Source organism: Marmota monax, unplaced genomic scaffold (genome assembly GCF_021218885.2).
Source record: "Marmota monax isolate L192 unplaced genomic scaffold, Marmota_monax_Labrador192_F-V1.1 WCK01_AAM20220418_F8-fsc00008, whole genome shotgun sequence".
Classification (NCBI taxonomy): Eukaryota; Metazoa; Chordata; class Mammalia; order Rodentia; family Sciuridae; genus Marmota; species Marmota monax.
In genome coordinates this window covers 13,589,168-13,614,804 of record NW_026694432.1, presented here as the reverse complement: position 1 = coordinate 13,614,804, position 25,637 = coordinate 13,589,168, and the positions used below count along the sequence as shown (strand labels likewise).

The 25,637-nt window shown below is 39.1% G+C and overlaps 1 protein-coding gene across 1 annotated transcript in view; it reads right to left on the bottom strand.

Moving 5' to 3' along the window:
- Kiaa0319l (KIAA0319 like) overlaps positions 1-25,637 on the bottom strand; it is a 115,710-nt gene that overhangs the window by 62,023 nt on the left and 28,050 nt on the right. The window contains exon 3 of the mRNA XM_046468910.2: positions 10,110-10,624. Within this exon, the coding sequence (XP_046324866.1) occupies positions 10,110-10,624 (515 nt within the window). The remainder of the gene's footprint in view (positions 1-10,109; positions 10,625-25,637) is intronic.

Sequence of the window (25,637 nt, the reverse complement as noted above, 5' to 3'; positions counted from 1 at the left end):
CACTTTCCCCCATTTTTTTAGTAATGCTTGCAATCCTCAACAGGTGCTGTCAAGTCGGGAGCGGTGGCACATGACTGTAATCCCAGCTACTGTAATCACAGAACAAGGATAGAATCTTTAAAACGTCAAAAGAAAAACGTCATGCCACATTTAGAAGTAAGCCAATCAGAATTACTCTTGATTTCCTAGCACAAACACTAAAATCCAGGAGGATTTTTTGGAATGATGTGCTCCAAGTCCTGAAACAAAATAACTGTCAACTAAGCCAGCTAAATCCAGAAAAGCAATCCTACAAAATTGATGAACAAAAACCTTCCAAGATAAGCAGAAGCTGAAAGAATTCATGACAACTAAGCCAGCACTACAGAAAAAAACTTATAGAAATACTTCACATGGAAGAAATCAAAAACAAACCCCAGAGTTCACAAACAAACAAATCTCATTTGAAAAGTAGCTAAGCAAATGAGAAACAGGACCAAATTAAACACTAGACATAAATCAAAATGGCAGGAATAAACATCTCTCTACAATAATATTGCATATAAATGGTCTCAGCTCTCCCATTAAAAGACTTAAAGGTGAAAATATGGATTAAAAAACAAGACCAAACCTATATGTTGGTGCAAGAGACTCACCTTACAGGCAAAGACAGCCACAGGCTGAAAGCAAAAGGATGGAAACTGATATGCTATGCAAATGGAACCTGAAAACAAGCAGGAGTAGCTACTCTCATATTCGACAAACAGACTTCAAGACAAAATTAAGCATAAGAAACAAAGAAGATCACTCCAATCTGGTAAAGGAAACAACCTAACAAGAAGATAAAATGATGATAAATATTTATGCCCCAAATTTTGGTGCACCTAATCACATAAAATAGACATTATGCAAGTTACAGACTCAAATACAGTACAGTAATACTGGGTAATTTCGACACACCTTTCTCCAGTAGTAGGTCACCCATAAACTCAGTAAAAACTCATTGGGCCTGAAAAACATTATAAATCAAATGGACTTAGTAGACATCCAATAATATTTTACAGAATATTTCATCCTACACTAGCCAAATACAACTTTTTTTTTCCCAGCAGCTTATGAAACCTTCTCCAAAATATACCATATTTTAGGCCACAAAGCAACACTTAGCAAATACTAAAAACATTGAAATAATTCTTTGCATCTTGTCAGATCATAATGGCATAAAAATAGAAATCAACACTAAAAACCCTACAGAAACTTATTATATAAGTACATGGAAATTGAACAATAAATTTCTGAATGATGAATGAGTGAAAGAAGAAATCAGTGAAGCATATTTAAAATTCTTAGAATCAAGCAAAAATAGTGATACAAAATTACAGAATCTTTGGGACACTGTGAAGACATTTTTAATGGTAAAGTTTACAGTTTGAGTACCTACAGAAAATAGAAAGATCCCAAATAAACAACCTACTGATGTATCTCAGGCCCCTGAAAAACAAGAGCAAATCAATTCCAAAAGTAGTAGAAGAAACAATTAAGGTCAGAGTCAAAATCAATGAAATTAAGAATAAAAAAATAAAATGAAGCATCAATGAAATGAATAGTTAGTTCTTTGAAAAGACAAATACAATTGATAAGCCCTTAGCCAAAGTAACCAAAAGAAAAAGAAATAAAACCCAATAAAACTGGGGACAGCAATAATAATATTCAAGGTGAAAAAAGAAATTGCCACAGATATCACAGAAATCCAGAGGACCATTAGGGACTTTTGAAAACTTCTATTCTAATAAATTGAAAATCCATAGGCACATACAATCTGACAAAATTGAATCAAGAGGACACAGAAAATCTAAATGAACCAATATCTAACAAGGAGTTAGAAGCAGTAATAAAAAGTATTCTAAAAGAGAAAAGCCCAGGACCAAATGGATTCTGAGCTGAATTCTACCAGATCTTTAAAGAAGAACTGCTATAATAATGCTCCTCAAATTATGCTATAATAATGCTCCTCAAATTATCCACAAAATAGAAAGGGTGAGATGACTTATAAATTCATACTAAGAAACCAGTATCACACTTATACCAAACCAGATTAGGATACATCAAGTAAAAAAAAAAAAAAAAAAAACTACAGACCAATATATCTGTTGAATTTAGATGCAAAAATCCTTACAAAATATTAGCAAATCACATTCAACAATATATTAAGAAGATTGCATATCATGACAAAGTTGGTTTTAGCCCAGGGATGCAAGGATGGTTTAACATACACAATAAATGTTAACTCATCACATAAACAGAATTACAGACAAAAACCACTCAGTCATCTCAATAGATGCAGAAAAAGTCTTTGACAAAATTTGGCATCCATTCATGAAAAAAAACAACACTAAAGAAACCAAGGATAGAAGGAACTTACCTCAATATCAGAAAGGCTATATATGACAAATCCAAAGCCAAAATCATAATGAATAGGGAAAAATTGAAAGCACGTCCTTTAAAATCTGGAACAAAACCTGGCTTGGTGGCATATGCCTGTAATCCTAGCCACTATGGAGGCTGAGGCAAGAGGATCACAAGTTCAAAGACAACCTGGGCAACATAGCAAGACCCTGTGTCAAAATAAAAAATTAAAGAGGTTTGGGTTGTGGCTCAGTACTTAAGTGGTCCTGGGTTCAATTCCCAGTACCAAAAAAAAAAAAAACAAGAAAATCTGGAACAAGATATGATGTTCACTCTCATCACTCTTATTCAATATAGTGCTAGACTTTCTAGCCAGAGAAAGTAGGCAACAGAAGGAAATAAATGCGATAAAAATAGGAAACAAAGGCAAATTATCACTATTTGCAGATATGATCCTACATTAAAAAAAAAAAAAGCTCCACCAGAAGACTGCTAGAGCTAACAAACAAATTCAGCAAAGTAGCAGGTTACAAAATCAACATACAAAAATTAGCAGCTTTCCTACACACCAATAATGAATCTGCTGAGAAAGAAATCAGGAAATCAATCCCACTCACAATAGCTTCAAAAAACAAAAACAAAAACCTAGGCATAAATCTAACTAAGGAGGTAAAAGACCTCCAAAATGAAAACTATAGAACACTGAAGAAGAAACTGAAGAAAATAGAAAGACCTCCCATGTTTTTGAGTAGACAAAATTAATATTGTTGAAATGGCCATTAATACCAAAATCAGTATACAGATCCAATGCAATCCCCATGAAAATATCAATAACATTCTTCACAGAACTAGAAAAAAACAGTCCTAAAGTTCATTTAAAAATATAAAAGACCCAGAATAGCCAAAGCAATTCTTAGCCAAAAAAGCAATGCTGGAAGTATCACAATATCTGACTTCAAATTATACAATGTTATAGTATTGCAGTTCACAATAGCTAAGCTATGAAAGCATTCTAGGTGCCCTTCATGGATGGATAAAGAAAATGTGGTATATATACACAATGGAATATTACTCAGCCATAAAGAAGTATGTAATTCAGCCAATATGAAAAGCAGTATGGAGATTCCTTGGAAAACTGGGAATGGTACCACCATTTGTCCCAGCTATCCCTCTCCTCGATCTATACCCAAAGGACTTAAAAACAGCATACTACAGGGACACATCCCACATCAATGTTTATTGCAGCACAATTCACAATAGCTAAACTGTGGAACTAACCTAGATGCCCTTCAGTAGATGAACAGGTAAAGAAAATGTGGTATATATATATACACAATGGAATATTACTCAGCAATAAAAGAGAATTAAAATCATGGTATTTGCAGGTAAATAGATGGAGTTGGAGAATATAATGCTAAGTGAAGTTAGCCAATCCCCCAAATCCAAATGCCCAATCTTTTCTCTGTTATAAGGAGGCTGATTTATAGTGGGTTGGGAGGGGGATCATTAGAGGATTAGAACAATTCTAGATAGGGAAAAAGGGTGCGAGGGGAAGGGAGAAGGCATGGGGTAGGAAAGACGGTGGAATGAGATGGACATCATTACCCTAAGTACATGTATGAAGACATGAATGGTGTGAATATACTTTGTATACAACCAGAAATATAAAAAAATGTGCTCTATATGTGTAATATAAATTATAATGCATTCTGCTGTCATATATAACAAATTAGAATAAAAAACATTTTAAAAAGAAATATGTAATTATAGCATTTGCTGGTAATGATGGAACTGGAAACTGTCATGCTAAGTGAAATAAGCCAATCCCAAAAAAACAAAGCCTAAATGTTCTCTCTGATATGCAGATGCTAACACACAATAAGAGAGGGTGAGCAATGGAAAAATAGAAGTTCACTGGATTAGAAAAAGGGGAATGAAGGGAAGAAAGGGAAGATGGGAATAATAAAGACAGTAGAATGAATTGGACATACTTTCCTATGTTCATATATGAATACATAATCAGTATAACTCCATATCATGTTCAACCACGAGAATGGGATCCTAATTAGAATAATTGTTTTCCATGTATGTATAATATGTCAAAATACATTCTGTCATGTATATCTAAAAAGAATTTTAAAAATTAGGGGCTGGGGTTCTGGCTCAGTGCTAGAGTGCTTGCCCAGCATGTGTGAGGCACTGGGTTCAGTTTCCAGCACCACATATAAAAATACATAAAGGTCCACTGACAACTTTTTTTTTTAATTTTACTGCAGAGCTATAATAATAAAAATTTACATGGTACTGGCAGAAGAACAGACACATAGACCAAAGATACACAACAGAAGACACAGAGACAAACCTACACAGATGTAGTCATCTGATCCTTCACAAAGGCACTAAAAACATACATTGGAGAAAAGACAGCCTTTTAACAAATGGTGTTAGGAAAACTGGTTATTGTATGTAGAAGAATGAGACTAGACTCTTATCTCTCACTCTGCACAAGAGTCAAATCAAAGTGGATAAAAGACCTAGGAATGAGACCAGAAGCTATGCAATTCTTAGAAGAAAACATAGCATCAACTCTACAACATATAGGCATAGGCAATGACTTTCTCAATAGGACTAAAGTTTAGGAAATAACATCAAGCATTAATAAATGGGATGGCCTCAAATTTAAAGCATCTGTACAGCAAAGAAAACAAGACTATGAAGAGAGAACCTACAGAATGGGAGAAAATATTTGCTAATTACTTTTCTGACAGAGGATTAATATCTAGAATATATAAAGAACTCAAAAAACTTAACAAAAAAAAATAATATCACTAAACAATAAACTAAAACAAACTTCTCAATAGAAAAAATACAAATGACCAACAAATACATGAATAAAAGTGTTCAACATCATTAGCAATTAGAGAAATGTAAATCAAAACTACCCTGAGATTTCATCTCCAGTTAGGATGGCAGTCATCAAGAACACAAACAATAACAAATGCTGGAGAAGATGTGGAGAAAGAGGAACATTTTTACTCTGTTGGTACGATTGTAAATTAGTATAGGCCATTATGGAAATCAGTATGAAGGTTCCCAAAAGACTAGAAATGGAACCACCATATGACCCAGTTATATTCCTTGGCATTTATCCTAAAGAATTAAAGTCATCATACTATAGCAATACATGCATACCCATGTTTATAACAGCACAATTCACAATAGCCAAACTATGGAACCAGCCTAAGCGTTTTATCAACAGATGGATAAAGACAATGTGGTATACATACACAATGGAATTTTATTCAGCCATAAAGAAAAATGAAATTATGTCATTTGCAGGAAAATGAATGGAACTTGAGACATGATGTTAAATGGAATAAGCCAAACTCAGAGAGTCAAGGGTTGTATGGTCTCTCATGTGTGGAAGCTAGGGAGGAAAACAAGAAAAGAAAGTGTGTGGGGGGCATGAATCTCATGAAAATCAAAGGAAGATCAGTAGAGTTAAGGGACCAGGTGGAGAGAAGAAGTGAGAGAAAGGGAAATACTGGGGAATAATATTGGCTAAATTATAGTATTATATTGTGTGCATGTACAAATATGTAACAAATCCCACCATTATGTACAACTACAAAATATCGATTTAAAAATATGGGAGGCTAGGCATGGTGGCACACACCCGTAATCTCAGTGACTTGGGAGGCTGAAGCAGGAGGACTGAAGGTTCAAAAATCAGCCTCAGCAACTTAGGGAGGCCCTAAGCAATTTAGAGAGACCCTATCTCAAAATAAAAAGGGCTAGGGATGTGGCTCAGTAGTGAAGCACCCCTAGGTTTAATCCCTAGTACTTACTAAATAAATAAACAATTCATTGCACTGCTCACCACTGGTAAACAAGAAGAAAAAAAAAAATCCTCCAGCAAACACAACATCAGGGTCTTTCTTCTGGCACACAACTGAATTCTGTAAGATCTGAGTTTGAGTTTTCACTATCTTCCAAGAGATTCTCAGATCTAAATCTACCATATCTCCAATTTCAGTGACCCATTTTTAATTTCATTAAAATTAAATTAATTCGTTCAATTCTATAGCTATCCTTTGGTATGCTAAAAGTATTTTCTTTGACCCCCTTTACCCAATGCCCTTTGCAAACCATTACTCTTCTACCTGCCAATAAAAACCTCTTTTCCTTTGCCACCTTGCTGCACTATACTTCAGCTTTCAGCATAGCTGTCATCTCCAACTTACTCATCATTCCTCCTACTTTATGGGTGGCTTTGACATCTGGCTTTTAAAGTTTCCCCTCATCTCAAGCCCTATCTCTTTTTTTAAAAAAACAAAAATCAAAAGCAATTTATTTACAAAATTTCTTACTTGACCAGGAGTGAGAACCAAGAAACAATATATCAACAATACACAAAAACCTCACCAATAGTCTTTAAGTCAATTTATACAAGGCAACAACAAAAGTAGCTCTTGACTACTGGGCTAGAAAGATGTCCTTCTGAGAATCCTTCAATTTCACAAGAACATACATTTAACCAAAGGGGTCTATGCACGTAGCACTGTGATACTTATAGGCTCAGCTGAGTGGCAGCCTCTAGAGTGCTGTTCCCTGTCTACCTTACACAGATGTCAAGCCCTATCTCAGGAGTAAAAGGGTTAAAAGGACAGACTCTGGATAGTATCAGATTGCCCAGGTTCAAGTCTTGGTTCCACCATATGCCAGTTGAGTTGCCTTGCTATGTTCCTTAACCTTTCTTTTCCTGAGCTTCCTCATTCATAAAATAGGAATAATAATAATAATAGCAATATTATTTGTTATTTGTGTTAAGAGTTAATACACTGCACTGCTCACCACTAGTAAACAAGAAGAAAAAAAAATTCTTCAGCAAACACAACATCAGGGTCTGGGTGTGGTGGTGCACCTCTATAATCCCACCTACTTGGGAGGTTGATGCAGGAGGATCACAAGTTCAAGGCCAGGCTTAGCAAATTGGCAAGATTCTGCCTCAATAATAAGACCCTCCTGGGAATGTAGCTCAGTAGCAGAATGGCCCTGGGTTCAATCCCCACTACCACCCAAAGAAAAAAAAAAGAGTTAACACATGTAAATGGCATCTGGCACACAGTAAGTGCTTAGTAAACATCAGCTGTTACAGCTATCATCAACACCATCATCATTTTTAAAGACCATCTCAATATCCTCATGGATAACTAATTTAACATGTTCTTTGAGCTTCTGGACTTCTTTGAGCTCCTTGTTTCCACTCCACTCTATCTCAGAAGAGGATTATCTCAGCAATCCTCTTCCATCAGCAGAACTTCTCCACCCCAAAATCTTCAATTCAAAAAAGCACATACTCAAGCCAGGTGTGGTGGCGCAGGCCTACAATCCCGGTGGCTCAGGAGGCTCAGACAGGAGGATCATGAGTTCAAAGCCAGCCTCAACAAAAGCGAGGTGCTAAGCAACTCAGTGGGACCCTATCTCTAAAAAAAATACAAAATAGGGCTGGAATGTGACTCAGTTGTCAAGTGCCCCTGAGTTCAATCCCCAGTACCAAAAAAAAAAAAGCCCATATTCTGACCTACCACCTGTCCTACCAGGACTCACAGTTACCAGTTCCCCTACATCCTCTTCCCAGCATGTAAATATCTAAATGCCAAACTTCCCTATTTTTACCTCTATCAGTCCCCTCCTATCTTTGCCTCTTTCCATATCTTCTTATTCTCTCTCTCCCATTCACTCTTTTGACAACAACCTTAATTTCCATGCTCCAATTTCTTTCCGCACAAATCACCTAGCAAATTTCCTATTCTGAATAAGTTAAGCTCAGTTTTTTCTTGATAGGGTTGCTGAGAGTTATTGAGGAGACTCACACAACTGTAAAGATCAGTGCCACCATCATAAATGCATGATTTCCATCTTCAAGACTACCCAACAATCTTCCTTTTTCCTTATCTAGTATGCCATCTTCTATCCTTCACAATGGCTATTTCACACCTTAGTCAGTCTATTAGATTTCTGCTAAACGCTCATATAATCCACATCAAGCATACATTATTATTTAACTATTAAAAACATAATGTCTGAGGGGCTACTGTTGGAGCTCAATGTTAGAGCACTTGCCTAGCATGTGTGAGGCACTGGGTTTGATCCTCAGCACCACATAAAAATAAATAAATAAAACAAAGGTATTGTGTCCAACTACAACTTAAAAAGTTAAAATAATAATAATAATAATAATGTCTGAATTCCTTGCCAGAGTATAAGTTCTGCTGGGACAGTTGTCAAATATTCTTTATTTACTATAATATTCTTAGCACCCAGCTCAGCATACTACCCAGCACTTGGCAAATGCATAAGAAATAATTGCTGGCTGAGCCTTTACATAGACTATGGATCTGTACAGAATGCTTTTTACTACTTTATCCCCCTAGTGCAATCGTATACATCCTTCAAGAAATATTGGTAATCTCTATCAAATCCTACTTGCATATACATACCACCTGCCTGCTCAACTGAATCACTTCCTCTTTGTGTTCTCACTGTATTATATACATAAATAACAATTACTATTAACGTAATAGTTATACACTATCATAAATACCTAGCTTTGAGTCTCAGGCTCCACTAGACTATAAATGACCTGAGGGCATGGACCATGTCTGGTTTACTTCTGTACTTCCAGTGCTTAGAAAAGTACCTGACAGTGATAGTAGGTTTCCAAAAATGTCTATGGCTATTAAACCAAAGACTTATATACTCTACTACTGTACTGAAAGAGTTTTTTCCTTACTATAAAACTGAATTCCAATTCTAGTTATGCTAATGATTAGCTGCATGGTCACCAGTAATTGTTCAAACTCACTGGGCCTCAGTTTCCTCACTAGTAAAACAGGGCTAATAATACCTACTTGGAAATATTGCTATGAAAATAAAACAAAATGACATAGTACAACAATTAGCACACACAGCGCCTGGTATATAGTAGCCTCCCCACATTGGCTTCAACTTGATGGAGACAACTAGGACAAAACAAATACAAAAATAAGTCACAGTAATCAAGGGAGACTAAGCATTGAGTGAGTCATTCCTTTTAATCATTTGCCCAGGAAGATCAACAATGAAGAAATATAATAAGCAGAATAAACTTTCCTGGTGGTATGTCCCTTGGCAATATGCAGCTTGGTAAGAATTCACCCCAGAGACAACTTGGCTAATGGCCACATTCAGCTTCCCAATCCAGCAGGTCAGATCCTAGGCTGCAGTACCAGGCATAGTTAATTCAGACTGGAATAAAAACTTATCTCATAAGAAATGTGTTTTACAGGGGAAGACAGAGGAGAACCTAACTACAAATACATCAATCAACTGTTTTGCAATCTGGCAGAAAACACCACAGAAGCATTGTAGAGACTAACACCCACACAACTACTTACCTACAGCCAAGAACCAGATTAGATCAGATAATAAGCAGCTTTCTGCTTTTACCAAAAAAAAAAAAAAAAAAAAAATACCAATGGTCAGACTTGCATGAAGTGAACATTTCAAAAGTCACATTATCCTCGTACATCTGGGCAATACCAATGAAGATGGCACCTTGTAACTTTACACATATGTTCCTCAGCCTGTGAGCACTGCCCACCACCTCAGCCTCACTACTTATATGTGGAAATGAAACAGCAGATTGAAGTTTCTCTGCTTCTTATTCGTAATATGCTTACCTCTGCCAAGCCACTGGCACTCAGAACACCTAGTTCGCTGGAGTCGTTCTCTTTAGAATGCTGTGCTACAATAGGTGGAAGGACTTCTCTGGAAATATCTCTTTTCTGAAGCTTCCTGATTAAGCTCTGTTGGTCACTGGAAAATACAGCAGATCTGAATGGAGCTCTGGATGGGCTCAGTCTCCTCCAAGAGGCTTCCTCCAGAATATGTGGTATATCCTCTTCAGATAGAAAGCCCAAATCATCTGCAGCTTGGAATTTTTTTAAAAATACCAGCATGGAATTAGAAGAGTCTGTCCTAAAAGGCTGGCAGCTCTGGGGCTTGCTGCAGTCAGCCTGAATGCATATCCCTTCTAGCCACCAAAGAGCATGGCAGGCCGAGTCCTGACAGCAGGCAGCCCAACATGAATGGAGAGACGGGGTTCCTTTAAGAAGCCAGAAGTGATTTTCTCTCCCAGTTCTCAGGCCAACTCCAAATTGTGTCTTCCCCTGGTGGCACCTGCTTTCAACAGCATCTAAAAACAAAGAATGAAAACATTTTAGGATGAATCAAAAACAATCTACTACTCCATAAAAAGCTCTGAACTGACCAACATTCAAGGATATTTTGAAGACAGGTTTTTAATAGGGTGAGAAAACTGTCAAGTAAGTGGAAGAGAGGACGGAAACACAGTGTTTTTTGGCTCAGGAGATTTTAGCTTGTAGGAGAACTGTTCCACATTCATCAATGGCCAATGGCTCCCCATCTCAATGAGTTCCTGCCTCATACAGTCTTATGCAGAATTCCAGTTTACGAAACAGAAAAAAGACGAAAGTTTAAAAAGCACCATTCTCATGGAAATACAAGGAACTAGGACTGAGGTTAAAAGCTCAGTGGCAGAGCACTTGCCTAGCACATGAGGCACTGGGTTTGATCCTCGGCACTGCATAAAAATAAATAAGTAGGTATTAAAAGAAAGAAATTCAGAGTTTTGAAGATGGCGGCGAGGGGAGTGCATTACCCCCGTGTGCTGCTTCACTGTGTGGGAGTGTGACAAGTCAGGACGGCTGAAGGATATCTTGTTGGGAATTTCCAGCAATAGTGGGGTGCGCCGGAACCTGGAGGAAGGATTTCCATCGCATGAGGATCGGCTACGGGGACTCAAACGCGAGAGGTTTGTCGCACGGAGGGTAAAACTGCTTATTCAGCGAATCGCCCCGCGGCTGGAGTCTGCAAGGCGCGCTGGGATAGAGACGCAGGGTTACAGCGCTGCAGTTTCTGCCAGACGCGCAAGCACCGCACTCAGGGCTGAATTCTGGGTTCGAGACGGGGAAGGAAGCGGTCCATCTCGGTTCTCCACACCGGTCAGACCACAGAGGAGGCCAGCAGCCACCATGTTGGTAAACTGACGTCACCACACCTGTTTTTGACTGACCGCAGCTCATTCAGCCATAGAACAGGTAATTTCAGGCTGCAATTCGCCTGCGGCTTGCAGACAGATTGCTAGGGTTCAGCGCCTGGGGGCTTCTTAAAATCTGATCTTATCGGAGTGAACACGGAGCGCGGGGCGGCCGAGTCCCGGCTCCCGGAGCCGTCCCGGAACCGCCCTGGCTCCGGGCTGCGGAGCCTGCGGAGGCTGCTTCTTGGACCCTGCTAATATCAGAGCAAACACGAAACACCAAGAGGCCGAGTTCCGGCTCCCGGAACTGAGCCCGCGGGGACTGCTTCTTGGAGCTTACACTTGTAGGAGCTTACACCGAGCACAGAGCGGCCGAGTTCCGGCTCCCGGAACCGTCCCGGAACCGCCCTGGCTCCGGGCTGCGGAGCCTGCGGAGGCTGCTTCTTGGACCCTGCTAATATCAGAGCAAACACGAAACACCAAGAGGCCGAGTTCCGGCTCCCGGAACTGAGCCCGCGGGGACTGCTTCTTGGAGCTTACACTTGTAGGAGCTTACACCGAGCACAGAGCGGCCGAGTTCCGGCTCCCGGAACCGTCCCGGAACCGCCCTGGCTCAGGGCTGCGGAGCCCGCGGAGGCTGCTTCTTGGACCCTGCTACTATCAGAGCATACACCAAACACTAGGCGGCCGAATTCCGGCTCCCGGAACTGAGCCCGCGGGGGCTGCTTCTTGGAGCCTACACTTATAGGAGCTTACACCGAGCACGGAGCGGCCGAGTTCCGGCTCCCGGAACTTCCCTGGACCGGGGCTGGGAGCCCACGGAAACTGTGTCTCGGTCCGGGTCCTGCTGAGGGCAGGTCAGGACTCACCCATTGCTTGGGTTGCCTGGCAAGGGGAACGAAATGCTGCCATTCGCATAGGATACCAACATGGCAGAGATCTGATGTCAGCAGAAAGCGGTGGAGGAGAGATCTTCATCAATACCAGCGGTGACATAAGCAGTTGGTCTCCTGGTAAGGGGGGTGAGGCTCAGTCACCCGAGTCTCCTCAATTTGTCCTCGAGCCAGAGGGAAGGAGCCGGGCCGCCGCCAGCCCCCGGAGCAGGCCCAGCGGCTCGCCAGCGTGGTGACCGCGTGACCCCAATTGGAGAGGGGGCGGAGCGGAGCCGCCACCCACACCCGCCAGGTGGGCAGACCCACGACCCAGTAGTACATGGGCGTGGTAGGAGGGGCAGGGCAGAGCCGCCCTTCGCGCTTGCAAGGTAAACAGACCTGTGACAGCCTGGCGGGTCAGGCCCAGTGGCCTGCCAGTGTGGTACACACGTCACCCCAACTCGAGTAGGGGCAGAGCAGATCCTTATCCCACGCCCGGATCAGGCCCTGCCGGTGTGGTGGTCACGTGACCCCAATTGGAGTGGGGGTGGAGCGGAACCGCCACCCGTGCCCGCAGGGTGAGCAGACCAGTGATCAACCTGCAGATCAGGCCCAGGGGTCCGCAGGCGTGGTAGGAGGGGCAGGGCAGATCCGCCGCCCGCGCCTTCAAGGTAGGCAGACCTACAACAGACCTGCGGATCAGGCCCAGGAGCCTGCCGGCGGGGTACAAATACCACCCTAATTGGAGTAGTGACAGAGCAGAGTCGCCTCCCTTGCCAGGAACAGACCCAGCATCCTGCAGGCGGGGTAGTCACGACACCCCAATTGGAGTAGGGGCAAAGCAGAGCCTCCACTCGTGCCCGAAAGGTGGGCAGATCTGCGACCGACCAGCAGGACAGGCCCAGTGGCCTGCTGGTACGACAGACACGTCACCCCAATTGGAGTAGGGGCAGAACAGAGCCGCCACCAGCTCCCAGAACAGGCCCAGTGACCTGCCGGCGTGGTAGCCACGACACCCCAATTGGAATAAGGAGAGAGCAGAGCCGCCGCCCGCACCTGCAGGAAAGATACGCAAGCAGTATGAAAAGACAAGGAAAGAAAGGACCACAAGCAATGCAGGTCAACGCAACTTTAGAAGAGGTAACAGCTGCAGCAGATGGAATGTCAGATAAAGAATTCAGGATATACATGCTTCAGATGATCTGGAGTATCAAGGAAGACATTAAACAGCAAAATCAGACAATGAAAGATCACTTCGACAACGAATTACGCAAACAAATCCAGGAAGCAAAGGATCAACTATACAGGGAGATAGAGGTTATAAAAAACAAGCAATCAGAAATCCTAGAAATGCAGGAAGCAATAAACCAAATTAAAAACTCAATGGAGAATACTACCAACAGAGTAGAACACTTAGAAGATAGAACATCAGACAATGAAGACAAAGTATTTCAACTGGAAAAGAACATAGACAGCTCAGCAAGACTGTTAAGAAACCATGAGCAGAACATCCAAGAAATATGGGATAACATTAAGAGACCAAACTTAAGAGTCATTGGGATACAGGAAGGTACAGAGCTCCAAACCAAAGGAATGAGCAGTCTATTCCATGAAATAATACAAGAAAACTTCCCAGACTTGAAGAATGAGACAGAATCCCAAATCCTAGAAGCCTACAGGACGCCGAATGTGCAAAATCATAAGAGATCCACACCTAGACACATTATAATGAAGATGCCCAACATACAGAATAAGGAGAGAATTTTAAAAGCTACAAGAGAAAGGAAGCAGATTACATTTAGGGGCAAGCCAATCAGGATAACAGCTGATCTTTCAACACAGACTCTGAAAGCTAGAAGATCCTGGAATAACATATTTCAAACACTGAAAGATAATGGGTTCCAACCAAGAATTGTGTATCCAGCGAAATTAAGCTTCAGGATGGAGAATGAAATTAAAACCTTCCACGATAAACAAAAGTTTAAAGAATTCGCAGCTAGAAAACCATCTCTTCAAAACATCCTAGCCAAAGTATTACAGGAAGAGGAAATGGAAAATAACAATGAAAACCAACAGTGGGAGGTAGGACAGTAAAGGGGGGGGGGAAACAATCAAAGAGGAAAACAAACAATGTTTAGTAACAGAAATAAACAAATATGGCTGGAAGAACAACCCATATCTCAATAATAACCCTAAATGTTAATGGCTTAAACTCACCAATTAAGAGACACAGGCTAGTAGAATGGATCACAAAACAAGACCCAACAATATGCTGCCTACAGGAGACGCATTTGATAGGAAAAGACATACATAGGCTGAAGGTGAAAGGTTGGGAAAAATCATATCACTCATATGGACTTCGGAAACAAGCAGGCGTGTCCATACTCATATCAAATAAAATAGATTTCAAGCCAAAGTTAATCAAAAGAGATAAAGAGGGACACTACATACTGCTTAAGGGAACCATACACCAACAAGACATAACAATCATAAATATTTATGCCCCAAACAATGGTGCAGCTATGTTCGTCAAACAAACTCTTCTCAAGTTCAAGAGTCTAATAGACCACCACACCATAATCATGGGAGACTTCAACACACCTCTCTCGCCACTGGACAGATCTTCCAAACAAAAGTTGAATAAGGAAACTATAGAACTCAATAACACTATTAATAACCTAGACCTAATTGACATATATAGAGTATACCACCCAACATCAAGCAGTTACACTTTTTTCTCAGCAGCACATGGATCCTTCTCAAAAATAGATCATATATTATGTCACAGGGCAACTCTTAGACAATATAAAGGAGTAGAGATATTACCATGCATCTTATCTGATCATAATGGAATGAAACTGAAAATCAACGATAAAAGAAGGAAGGAAAAAGCATACATCAATTGGAGAATGAACAATAGGTTACTGAATGATCAATGGGTTATAGAAGACATCAAGGAGGAAATTAAAAAATTCTTAGAGATAAATGAAAACACAGACACAACATATCGGAATCTATGGGACACATTAAAAGCAGTTCTAAGAGGAAAATTCATTGCTTGGAGTTCATTCCTTAAAAAAAGAAAAAACCAACAAATAAATGATCTCATACTTCATCTCAAAATCCTTGAAAAAGAAGAGCAAAACAACAGCAAAAGAAGTAGAAGGCAAGAAATAATTAAAATCAGAGCTGAAATTAATGAAATCGAAACAAAAGAAACAATTGAAAAAATTGACAAAACTAAAAGTTGGTTCTTTGAAAAAATAAACAAAATCGACAGACCCTTAGCGATGCTAGTGAAGAGAAGAAGAGAGAGAACTCAAATTACTAGCATACGGGATGAAAAAGGCAATATCACAACAGACACTTCAGAAATACAGAAGATAATCAAAAACTATTTTGAATCCTTATACTCCAATAAATTAGAAGATAGTGAAGGCATAGATAAATTTCTTAAGTCATATGATCTGCCCAGATTGAGTCAGGAGGATATAGAAAACCTAAACAGACCAATATCAATTGAGGAGATAGAAGAAACCATCAAAAGACTACCAACTAAGAAAAGCCCAGGTCCCGATGGGTATACAGCAGAATTTTACAAAACCTTTAAAGAAGAACTAATACCAATACTTTTCAAGCTACTTCAGGAAATAGAAAAGGAGGGAGAACTTCCAAATTCATTCTATGAGGCCAACATCACCCTGATACCTAAACCAGACAAAGACACTTCAAAGAAAGAAAACTACAGACCAATATCTCTAATGAACCTAGATGCAAAAATCCTCAATAAAATTCTGGCGAATCGGATACAAAAACATATCAAAAAAATTGTACACCATGATCAAGTAGGATTCATCCCTGGGATGCAAGGCTGGTTCAATATACGGAAATCAATAAATGTTATTCACCACATCAATAGACTTAAAAATAAGAACCATATGATCATCTCGATAGATGCGGAAAAAGCATTTGACAAAGTACAGCATCCCTTTATGTTCAAAACTCTAGAAAAACTAGGGATAACAGGAACATACCTCAATATTGTAAAAGCAATCTATGCTAAGCCTCAGGCTAGCATTATTCTGAATGGAGAAAAACTGAAGGCATTCCCTCTAAAATCTGGAACAAGACAGGGATGCCCTCTCTCTCCACTTCTCTTCAACATAGTTCTCGAAACACTGGCCAGAGCAATTAGACAGACGAAAGAAATTAAAGGCATAAAAATAGGAAAAGAAGAAATTAAATTATCACTATTTGCAGATGATATGATTCTATATCTAGCAGACCCAAAAGGCTCTACAAAGAAACTATTAGAGCTAATAAATGAATTCAGCAAAGTGGCAGGATTTAAAATCAACACGCATAAATCAAAGGCATTCCTGTATATCAGCGACAAATCCTCTGAAATGGAAATGAGGACAACCACTCCATTCAAAATATCTTCAAAAAAAATAAAATACTTGGGAATCAACCTAACAAAAGAGGTGAAAGACTTATACAATGAAAACTACAGAACCCTAAAGAGAGAAATAGAAGAAGATCTTAGAAGATGGAAAAATATACCCTGTTCATGGATAGGCAGAACTAACATCATCAAAATGGCGATATTACCAAAAGTTCTCTATAGGTTTAATGCAATGCCAATCAAAATCCCAATGGCATTTCTTGTAGAAATAGAGAAAGCAATCATGAAATTCATATGGAAAAATAAAAGACCCAGAATAGCAAAAACAATGCTAAGCAAGAAGTGTGAATCAGGCGGTATAGCGATACCAGACTTCAAACTATACTACAGAGCAATAGTAACAAAAACAGCATGGTACTGGTACCAAAACAGGCGTGTGGACCAATGGTACAGAATAGAGGACACAGAAACCAATCCACAAAACTACAACTATCTTATATTTGATAAAGGGGCTAAAAGCATGCAATGGAGGAAGGATAGCATCTTCAACAAATGGTGCTGGGAAAACTGGAAATCCATATGCAACAAAATGAAACTGAATCCCTTTCTCTCGCCATGCACAAAAGTGAATTCAAAATGGATCAAGGAACTTGATATCAAATCAGAGACGCGCCGTCTGATAGAAGAAAAAGTTGGCTACGATCTACAGTCAGTGGGGTCGGGCTCCAAATTCCTCAATAGGACACCCATAGCACAAAAGTTAATAACTAGAATCAACAAATGGGACTTACTCAAACTAAGAAGTTTTTTCTCAGCAAAAGAAACAATAAGAGAGGTAAATAGGGAGCCTACATCCTGAGAACAAATCTTTACTCCTCACACTTCAGATAGAGCCCTAATATCCAGAGTATACAAAGAACTCAAAAAATTAGACAATAAGAGAACAAACAACCCAATCAACAAATGGGCCAAGGACCTGAACAGACACTTCACAGAGGAGGACATACAGTCAATCAACAAGTACATGAAAAAATGCTCAACATCTCTAGCTGTCAGAGAAATGCAAATCAAAACCACCCTAAGATACCATCTCACTCCAGTAAGATTGGCAGCCATTAGGAAGTCAAACAACAACAAGTGCTGGCGAGGATGTGGGGAAAAGGGTACACTTGTACATTGCTGGTGGGACTGCAGATTGGTGCAGCCAATTTGGAAAGCAGTATGGAGAGTTCTTGGAAAGCTGGGAATGGAGCCACCATTTGACCCAGCTATTCCCCTTCTTGGTCTATTCCCTAAAGACCTAAAAAGAGCATGCTACAGGGACACTGCTACATCGATGTTCATAGCAGCACAGTTCACAATAGCAAGACTGTGGAACCAACCTAGATGCCCTTCAATAGACGAATGGATAAAAAAAATGTGGCATTTATACACAATGGAGTATTACTCTGCATTAAAAAATGACAAAATCATAGAATTTACAGGGAAATGGATGGCATTAGAGCAGATTATGCTAAGTGAAGCTAGCCAATCCCTAAAAAACAAATGCCAAATGTCTTCTTTGATATAAGGAAAGTAACTAAGAACAGAGTAGGGACGAAGAGCAGGAGAAGAAGATTAACATTTAACAGGGATGAGAGGTGGGAGGGAAAGGGAGAGAGAAGGTAAATTGCACGGTAATGGAAGGAGACCCTCAGGGTTATACAGTGGAGGGGGTAGAGAGAGAGGAGGGGAGGGGAGGGGAGAGGTGGGGAGGGGGGAGGGTGGATGATGGGAAAGGCAGCGGAGCACAACAGACACTAGTATGGCAATTTGTAAATCAATGGATGTGTAACTGATGTGAATCTGCAATCTGTGTATGGGGTGAAGGTGGGAGTTCATAACCCACTAGAATCAAAGTGTGGAATATGATATGTCAAGAAATTTGTAATGTTTTGAACAACCCACAATAAAAAATTAAAAAAAAAAAAAAAAAAAAAAAAAAAAAAAAAAAAAAATTCAGAGACTCCAGGGGACAGAGTCCTAACACTTGACCCCCAAGGTATCCTGCAGGGACAATATTAAGACTATGGGACTAGAACACATGGCTGAACCAGCTAGAACTGGTAGCAACACAAACTAAGTATTCTTGACCTCATTAGATTACGGGTACATATGTTTTCTAACCAATTGTTTGCCATCAAAGTCAAGTGGCTTTGATAGTATGGCATTAGCCAGAGTGGTAGTAAAGATTACCAAAAAATTATGTCGTGAAAGGGAGCCTCACATGCACAAGGCCCTGGGTTCAATTCCCAACACCACCCCCCAAAAAAAAAAAATGTTCTAAAGGAAAGTTGTTATAAGTCAATTTTTTAAAAATATTTTTTAAATTGTAATTGGACACAATACCTTTATTTTATATTTATTTTTATGTGGTGCTAAGGATAGAACCCTTGGCCTTGCAAATGCTAGGTGAGCGCTCTACCGCTGAGCCACAACCCCAGCCCCTATAAATTAATTTTTAAGGTCTGTATTACACAGGTGTTTTTAACCACGTGGTCAGGGTTATAGAGGAACAGAACAAGACTAGGGCAAGAGAGGAATCCCAGATACAAAACTTAAGATGTTCACTCTCAGAGTCACATCAGGGTAGCTTTAAGCATCCTTGACAGGTAAGTACCTCTTTATTTATTTATTTTTATTTAGGTGTAGATGAACACACAGTATCTTCACTTATTTTTATGTGGTGCTGAGGATTGAACCCAGCGCCTCACACATATGAGGCAAGCACTTTAACCACTAAGTTACAAGCCTCAGTCCCAGGAAGTATCTCTTTAAACTTCATGCTCTGGGTGCCAAAGCCCATAAACAAAATAAGAACATTCAAAACAAAGAAATGATCATCAATTATATTTAGTGTGGCAAATAATGCAAAAATCATTTATTTCTTCTGAACGTTATTCAATAAGTTAAACATTTAACAAAAATATTCTGTGCACCTCTGTCCTGGAAAAATGTTCATTATATTAAGATTTACACTAATGAAATATCTGAAGAACCTAATTGTCTGTCAGTATGGAAATGGTTACTATAGAATACAATTTAGCAATGGAAAAGAATGAGGTAAAATTCTATATACAGCCACAGAAGTATCACCATAATAACTTAAGTTAAAAAAAGTTTCACAAAATCTATACATTATGGTCTTAGACTTTTTAAAATAAAGCATTTTTGTTCATGTAAATATACATATGCATTCAAAAAGGAAAACTAAAAGTTTAAACTTAAATTTAAAAAAATAAAGTTTAAACTTAAATAGAAAAAAAGACATATGCTTCCATCATAAAAACTTGAAAAAAAAATTAAACCCCCAAATAAGAAAAAAGAAATAACAAAGTGTAATCAATGAAATAAAAAGCAAACAAACAAACAAAAAAATGAAGAAACTTAAAACTGGTTGTTTGAAAGATCAATAAAACCCTTGTCAGACAAATCACAGGAAATAAAAAAAGAGAGAGAGCCTAGTCATTAACAGTATCAAGAGTGAAAAAAGAATATCATTACAGATTCAATAAACTATGCCTAGGAGCCGACTTGGACTACCTCCTGTTTTTGTAAGTAAAGTTTTATTAGAACAGAGTCACATTCATTTATTTATGTTGTCTAGGGCAGCTTTTGCTCTAGGTGGTAGAGTAAAGCAGACCATTATTAAGCCCACAAATCCTAAAATACTACCTGGCCCTTTAAGAGAAAGTTTGCCAGCCAGATGAGGTAATGCCTGACTGAACTAGATGTAAACCTATAATCCCAATGTCTCAGGAGGCTGAGAGGAGAATTCAAACTTGAGGCCATCTTCAGCAATTTATCAAGGCCTATCTCAAAATAAAAAAATTAAAAAGGGCTGGGGGTTTAGCTCATTGATAAAGCACCCCTGGAGTTCAATCCTAAGCAGCAAAAAAAAAAAGTTTGATAAACTCTTGTCTAAGAAAATGTAGCTTTGTGGCTGAATGTTTTCTCTGATATGAGGATGCAAAGTCACAATAAGAGGGGTGGGGATTGATCAGGGAAGAACAGAGATACTTCAGATTAGACAGAGGGAGTGAAGAAAGGGGAGTGGGTATGGGGGTAGGAATGATAGTAGAATGAGTTAGACTTTATTACTCTATGTGCATATATGATTACACAACCTGTGTAACTACATCATGTACAACCAGAATGAGAATTTATACTCCATTTATGTATGATATGTCTAAAGGCATTCTACTGTCATGTATAACTATTTAGAACAAATAAAAACTAAGTAAGTAAATTTAAAAAAATTTAAAAAAAGAAAAAGTACCTTTGTTTGACTTACTCTTTACTACTGAAAAGAACCTAAATATAGATGTTAACTTATAGAATACTGATAAGCTATAAATGATTTCGATTTTTTTTTTTTTTTTTTGGCGGGAAGCAGGGACTGGGGCTTGAACCCAGGACACTTTACCACTGAGCTATATCCCCAGCCCTTTTTATTTTTAATTTTGAGACAGGGTCTAAGTTGCTTAGAGCCTTGCTAAATTGCTGAGGCTGGCCTTGAACTTGCAATCTTCCTTTCAGCCTCTGGAGTGCTGGGATTTCAGGCATGTGCTACCACACCTGGCTGACTTTGATTCTATTAAGAGATATAATAGAAAAAGTTTAGGTTTATTGTCTTAACAAAACTATTAATGCTTCTTTTCTAACTTATAAACTTATTTCATCATGATCACATAAATCTGTTTTCCTCAAAAGTTTTACTACTGATACCCTCATTCTTGAGTTAAATAAGCCTCAGATACATACGCTCCTTATATTTTTGAGAGTAATGTCTTCAACTTCTTGAAATTTATATTTATATACAAACACCCAAGATGTTCACATTCACTTAGACTACAAACATAAAAGAATAAAAGAACCATCAAATTTCAGGAACAGAGGAGGATTTTTTAGAAAGATATTAAGTTCAACCCATCTGGGGCTAAAATCCTTTCTAAAACAACTCCAGGTATTTTCAAGCCTTTGTAATTGCCCTCTACAATTCTGAACTCATTAATAAGGCAGCCATTCTACCTTTGCATATTCTATGATAACAGCTCTTTCTAGGAGAAAAATTAAGTAAATTATAACATATATATATATATATATACACACACACACACACACACACACACCAATATATATGTTAAAAAGGGTCATTATAAAGACCATATTGCAAGATGAAAAACTATAACAACATAATTTGAGAGTAAAAAGCTAAATATAAAAGTGCACACAAATTCCCTGAAGAAATGATAAGTAGCCTGGCACTTACGGGATAAGAAGGAAATAAAACAAAGGAGATAGGGAAGTGAAAATCCAAATAAACAAGCAAAGGCTCAAGGCTTAGAAAGAACACGTCAAGAGTTAAAAGTGATTTGGTATGGTGAAATATAGTTTTTTTCATATTTAATTTCATTCATGCCATGGCTTCAATTACTACATACACCGCAGTGCTCTCAAATATGGATTCCTACTTCTAGCCCAGAGTGCACCTCTACTGCCTATCAGTAACAATACAACACATGATTCCTCTTATCTGCCTGTTATGTAAAAAAAAAAAAGGAAAAGTAAAACCATTTCAACAGAGTAGACCTTGACTGTGTAGTCCTGAACCTAAAGCAGAGGGCTTAACAGTCTGTGAGCCAGACCTCTCTCCCCAACCTATTTCTGTGGCACTTCAGTCCTAAATCTGTGTGTTCAAGCCATATGGGCCTTCTTTCCATTTCTGAAAAGGACTTTGCTTTCTCCTCTCATAGGGTAACTAAAACTATGAGCATAGATGAGATTGTTCAGGAAGAGGAGGAGAGGAGATATTAAGGACACATCTTCATCTCCCTCCTTATCCAGCTCAGATTCTACAGTCCATTACTGCAGACTCTTGAGGACTGATAGCTTCTTTACCCCAGCTGCCATCCACAGCAATCAGGGATGAATTTGTTTTGAAAAAAACAGGAGAGGAGGGCTGGGGTTGTGGTTCAGTTGTAGAGCACTCACCTAGCATGGGAGAGGCACTGGGTTCGGTCCTCAGCACCACATAAAGATAAATAAATAAAGGTACCGTGTCCATCTACAACCCAAACATAAAAAAAAAAAACCAGGGGGGGCGGGGAATCACCCAACTGCACAGATTGATCCTGCTAGGGTCTCCATTCTCATCAGCATTGGGCTTCCTGGCCATCCTGAGTGTTCATACCTTCATTTACTTCATTTTTCACAATAGCCACTTCAAATCTTCTCCAATCTTTTTGAAATTCAAACACCCTTCTTATCTATTATCCATATCTCCTTATTCATTCATCTATTCAACAAATATCACTGAGCATCTGTTTCATACTAGACATTATTTTGATGGAGCTTGTAACTGAGATGAGAGAGAAAGATGAAGCAGACACAATGATAAAGGTAGGATTACAAACTAATATAAATGCTCTGAAAAAAAGAAATTCAGCCTTTATAAAATAAAGGTAGCTAAATTTGGAATTTATTGTAAAGATATATCAGCACTAAATGACATGTATCAAAAATATTCACAGTACATAGATTGAAACATTCAAGTACTAGAAACAATTTACACACCCATGAATTTAGAACTGGGAATTATGGAAAATCCATGCAGCTACAGGGATGAATAAAGTCAATGTATAGAGTTCTGATATGTAACAATATTCAGGATACATTATATGAAAAAGAAAGGGCAAAGCATGAAGAGTGTGCTACAGTCTGTAAGAGGAACAGAGAGAATGATGTATGGTGTATGTGTATATATACACAAACTACTTTTAGAATAATCCAGAAATTGGTATCATTGCCTTCAGGAAGGGAAGCTAGGTGGCTGGAAGATTTGTCCATTCACCAAATACCTTTTTATACCTTTTGAACTTCTAATAATTCACATGTATTATCTTTTGAAAAAGAAGTCTAAATAGTTAAACAAAACTTTTAATGGCTTCCTAGAGCCCTTAGAATGAAGATCAAAATTCTTAACATAGGGCTGAAATATAGCTTAGTGGTAAAGCATTTGCCCGGCATAGGGTCTCACATATGCCAGGCAAATGCTTTACTACTAACAATCCCCAGCACCACAAACAAACAAACAAATCCTAACATAACCTAAAAAGATCCTGAATGGTCTGGACTTTGCCTATCTTTCTGACCCCACCTTGTATCATGCTCTCCCTCCTTCTCTGAGTTCCAACCCACCAGTCCTCTTCCATTCTTTAAATGTACCATTCTCCTCACCGCACCACCGTCCAACCCCCATCACTGGGCACATGCAGCTCACTTTATCTAGAACTCTCTCGAAAACTCCCTTCTCCATCCAATTTACTCCTCCTATGAGGTCTCAGCTCAGCTATTTTCTCCTCAGACAAGCTGCTATTTGCTCAACGTCTTTCCCCCACACTACAGTGTAAACTTCAGGACCATATCTTGGGGGATTTTGTGTTCCTCCCCCCTTTCATCACTGTATCTAAAAATTTTAGCATAGGGCTTGGCATTTTACACTGTGTTTTTAAAAAATGATTTTTTTTTCTTTTTTGGTACTAGAGTTTGAACCAGGGGCACTTTTCCATTGAGCTACATATCCAGTCTTTTTTTAATTTTTTAAGACAAGGTCTCCCTAAGTTACTGAGGCTGGCCTCCAACCTGTGAACCTTATGCCTCAGCTTCCTGAGCTGCTGGGATTATAGGCAAGAGACTCCACACTCAGCTCAAAAAACAAACAAAAAACCCTCTATAAATGAATACTTACATAAATAAATGTGCATATGCTTGAACAAAATATTAAACTAATGAACAAATGAACTGTCAGGAAACCAAGTGGCCAGGTACTGGACAGGTTGTACTGAAAACATCCAGGCTGATGACAGAACTTTGAAAGGAATGAGGCCGGTTTGCCACAACAGATGAAGGAGGTGAATGGCTGGTAGATGAGTAATGATTAGTGGTAGAAACCTCAAAGAGTCAAATTTTTACTTGAAAGTGAAGGATTAATATTCAAGAAGTAACAGAGAGGAGTGATAAGGACACCAATCCTCCTCTGAATTCAAAAGAACATGGGATAGGGGAACTTGAATAGCTATTGCCTGCAAGCTAAAGGAAAAACTGTCTTTCTCCAAGAGAAAGCCAGTCTCAAAACATTCTATCTGATGTCTTAACAAACAAGTCTGAGAATAAATGGGGTTTATTAATTCAATGGATTCTTGTCACAATTTAAAAGTTGGGAGGGGAAGATGGTAAGTGCCAGTGAGTCAAAAAGCACAAAGTTATACAAAAATGTCAAATCAGACTCACAAATCATACTGGTTAAGGCACTTCATAACTAGAAAAAAAGGATGAAAAAATATGAGGAAATGATGACAGAATGGCTGCCTATTCATCCTTGGCACAAAATGGCAACAGCTTTGAGATAAATCATGAGGAATGTCTTACCAATGGAATCTGGAGGAAACAGATCTGGACTTGGGGTGGCAGGGTGATCAGGGGACTTATAGAGATTTCAAGGTCAAAGATAACAGAATGTTCTATTCTCTACATGTTACTAACAGCTCTGGTAAAATTCTAAGAAAGGAGGAAATAAAATTTGGAGGTGGGGACTGGGGGAGACTACACGACTGGTTTGCCCTGCAAAGGTCTTTCTTTGCTTCCACAGTTCCCTTAAGAATATCAGGTAAACTATACAGTAATCTGAGTATTAAAGGGAAACATGTCATAATCCAAACACTGTCCATGCTTTTGAGGTGTCCTGAAAGCTTTTGTTGGAGACCTCACGCATTACGCTGGCCCACAGTGAACGTGTCCAATGAGAAAAGGAAGAACCTGGAGAATCATACAA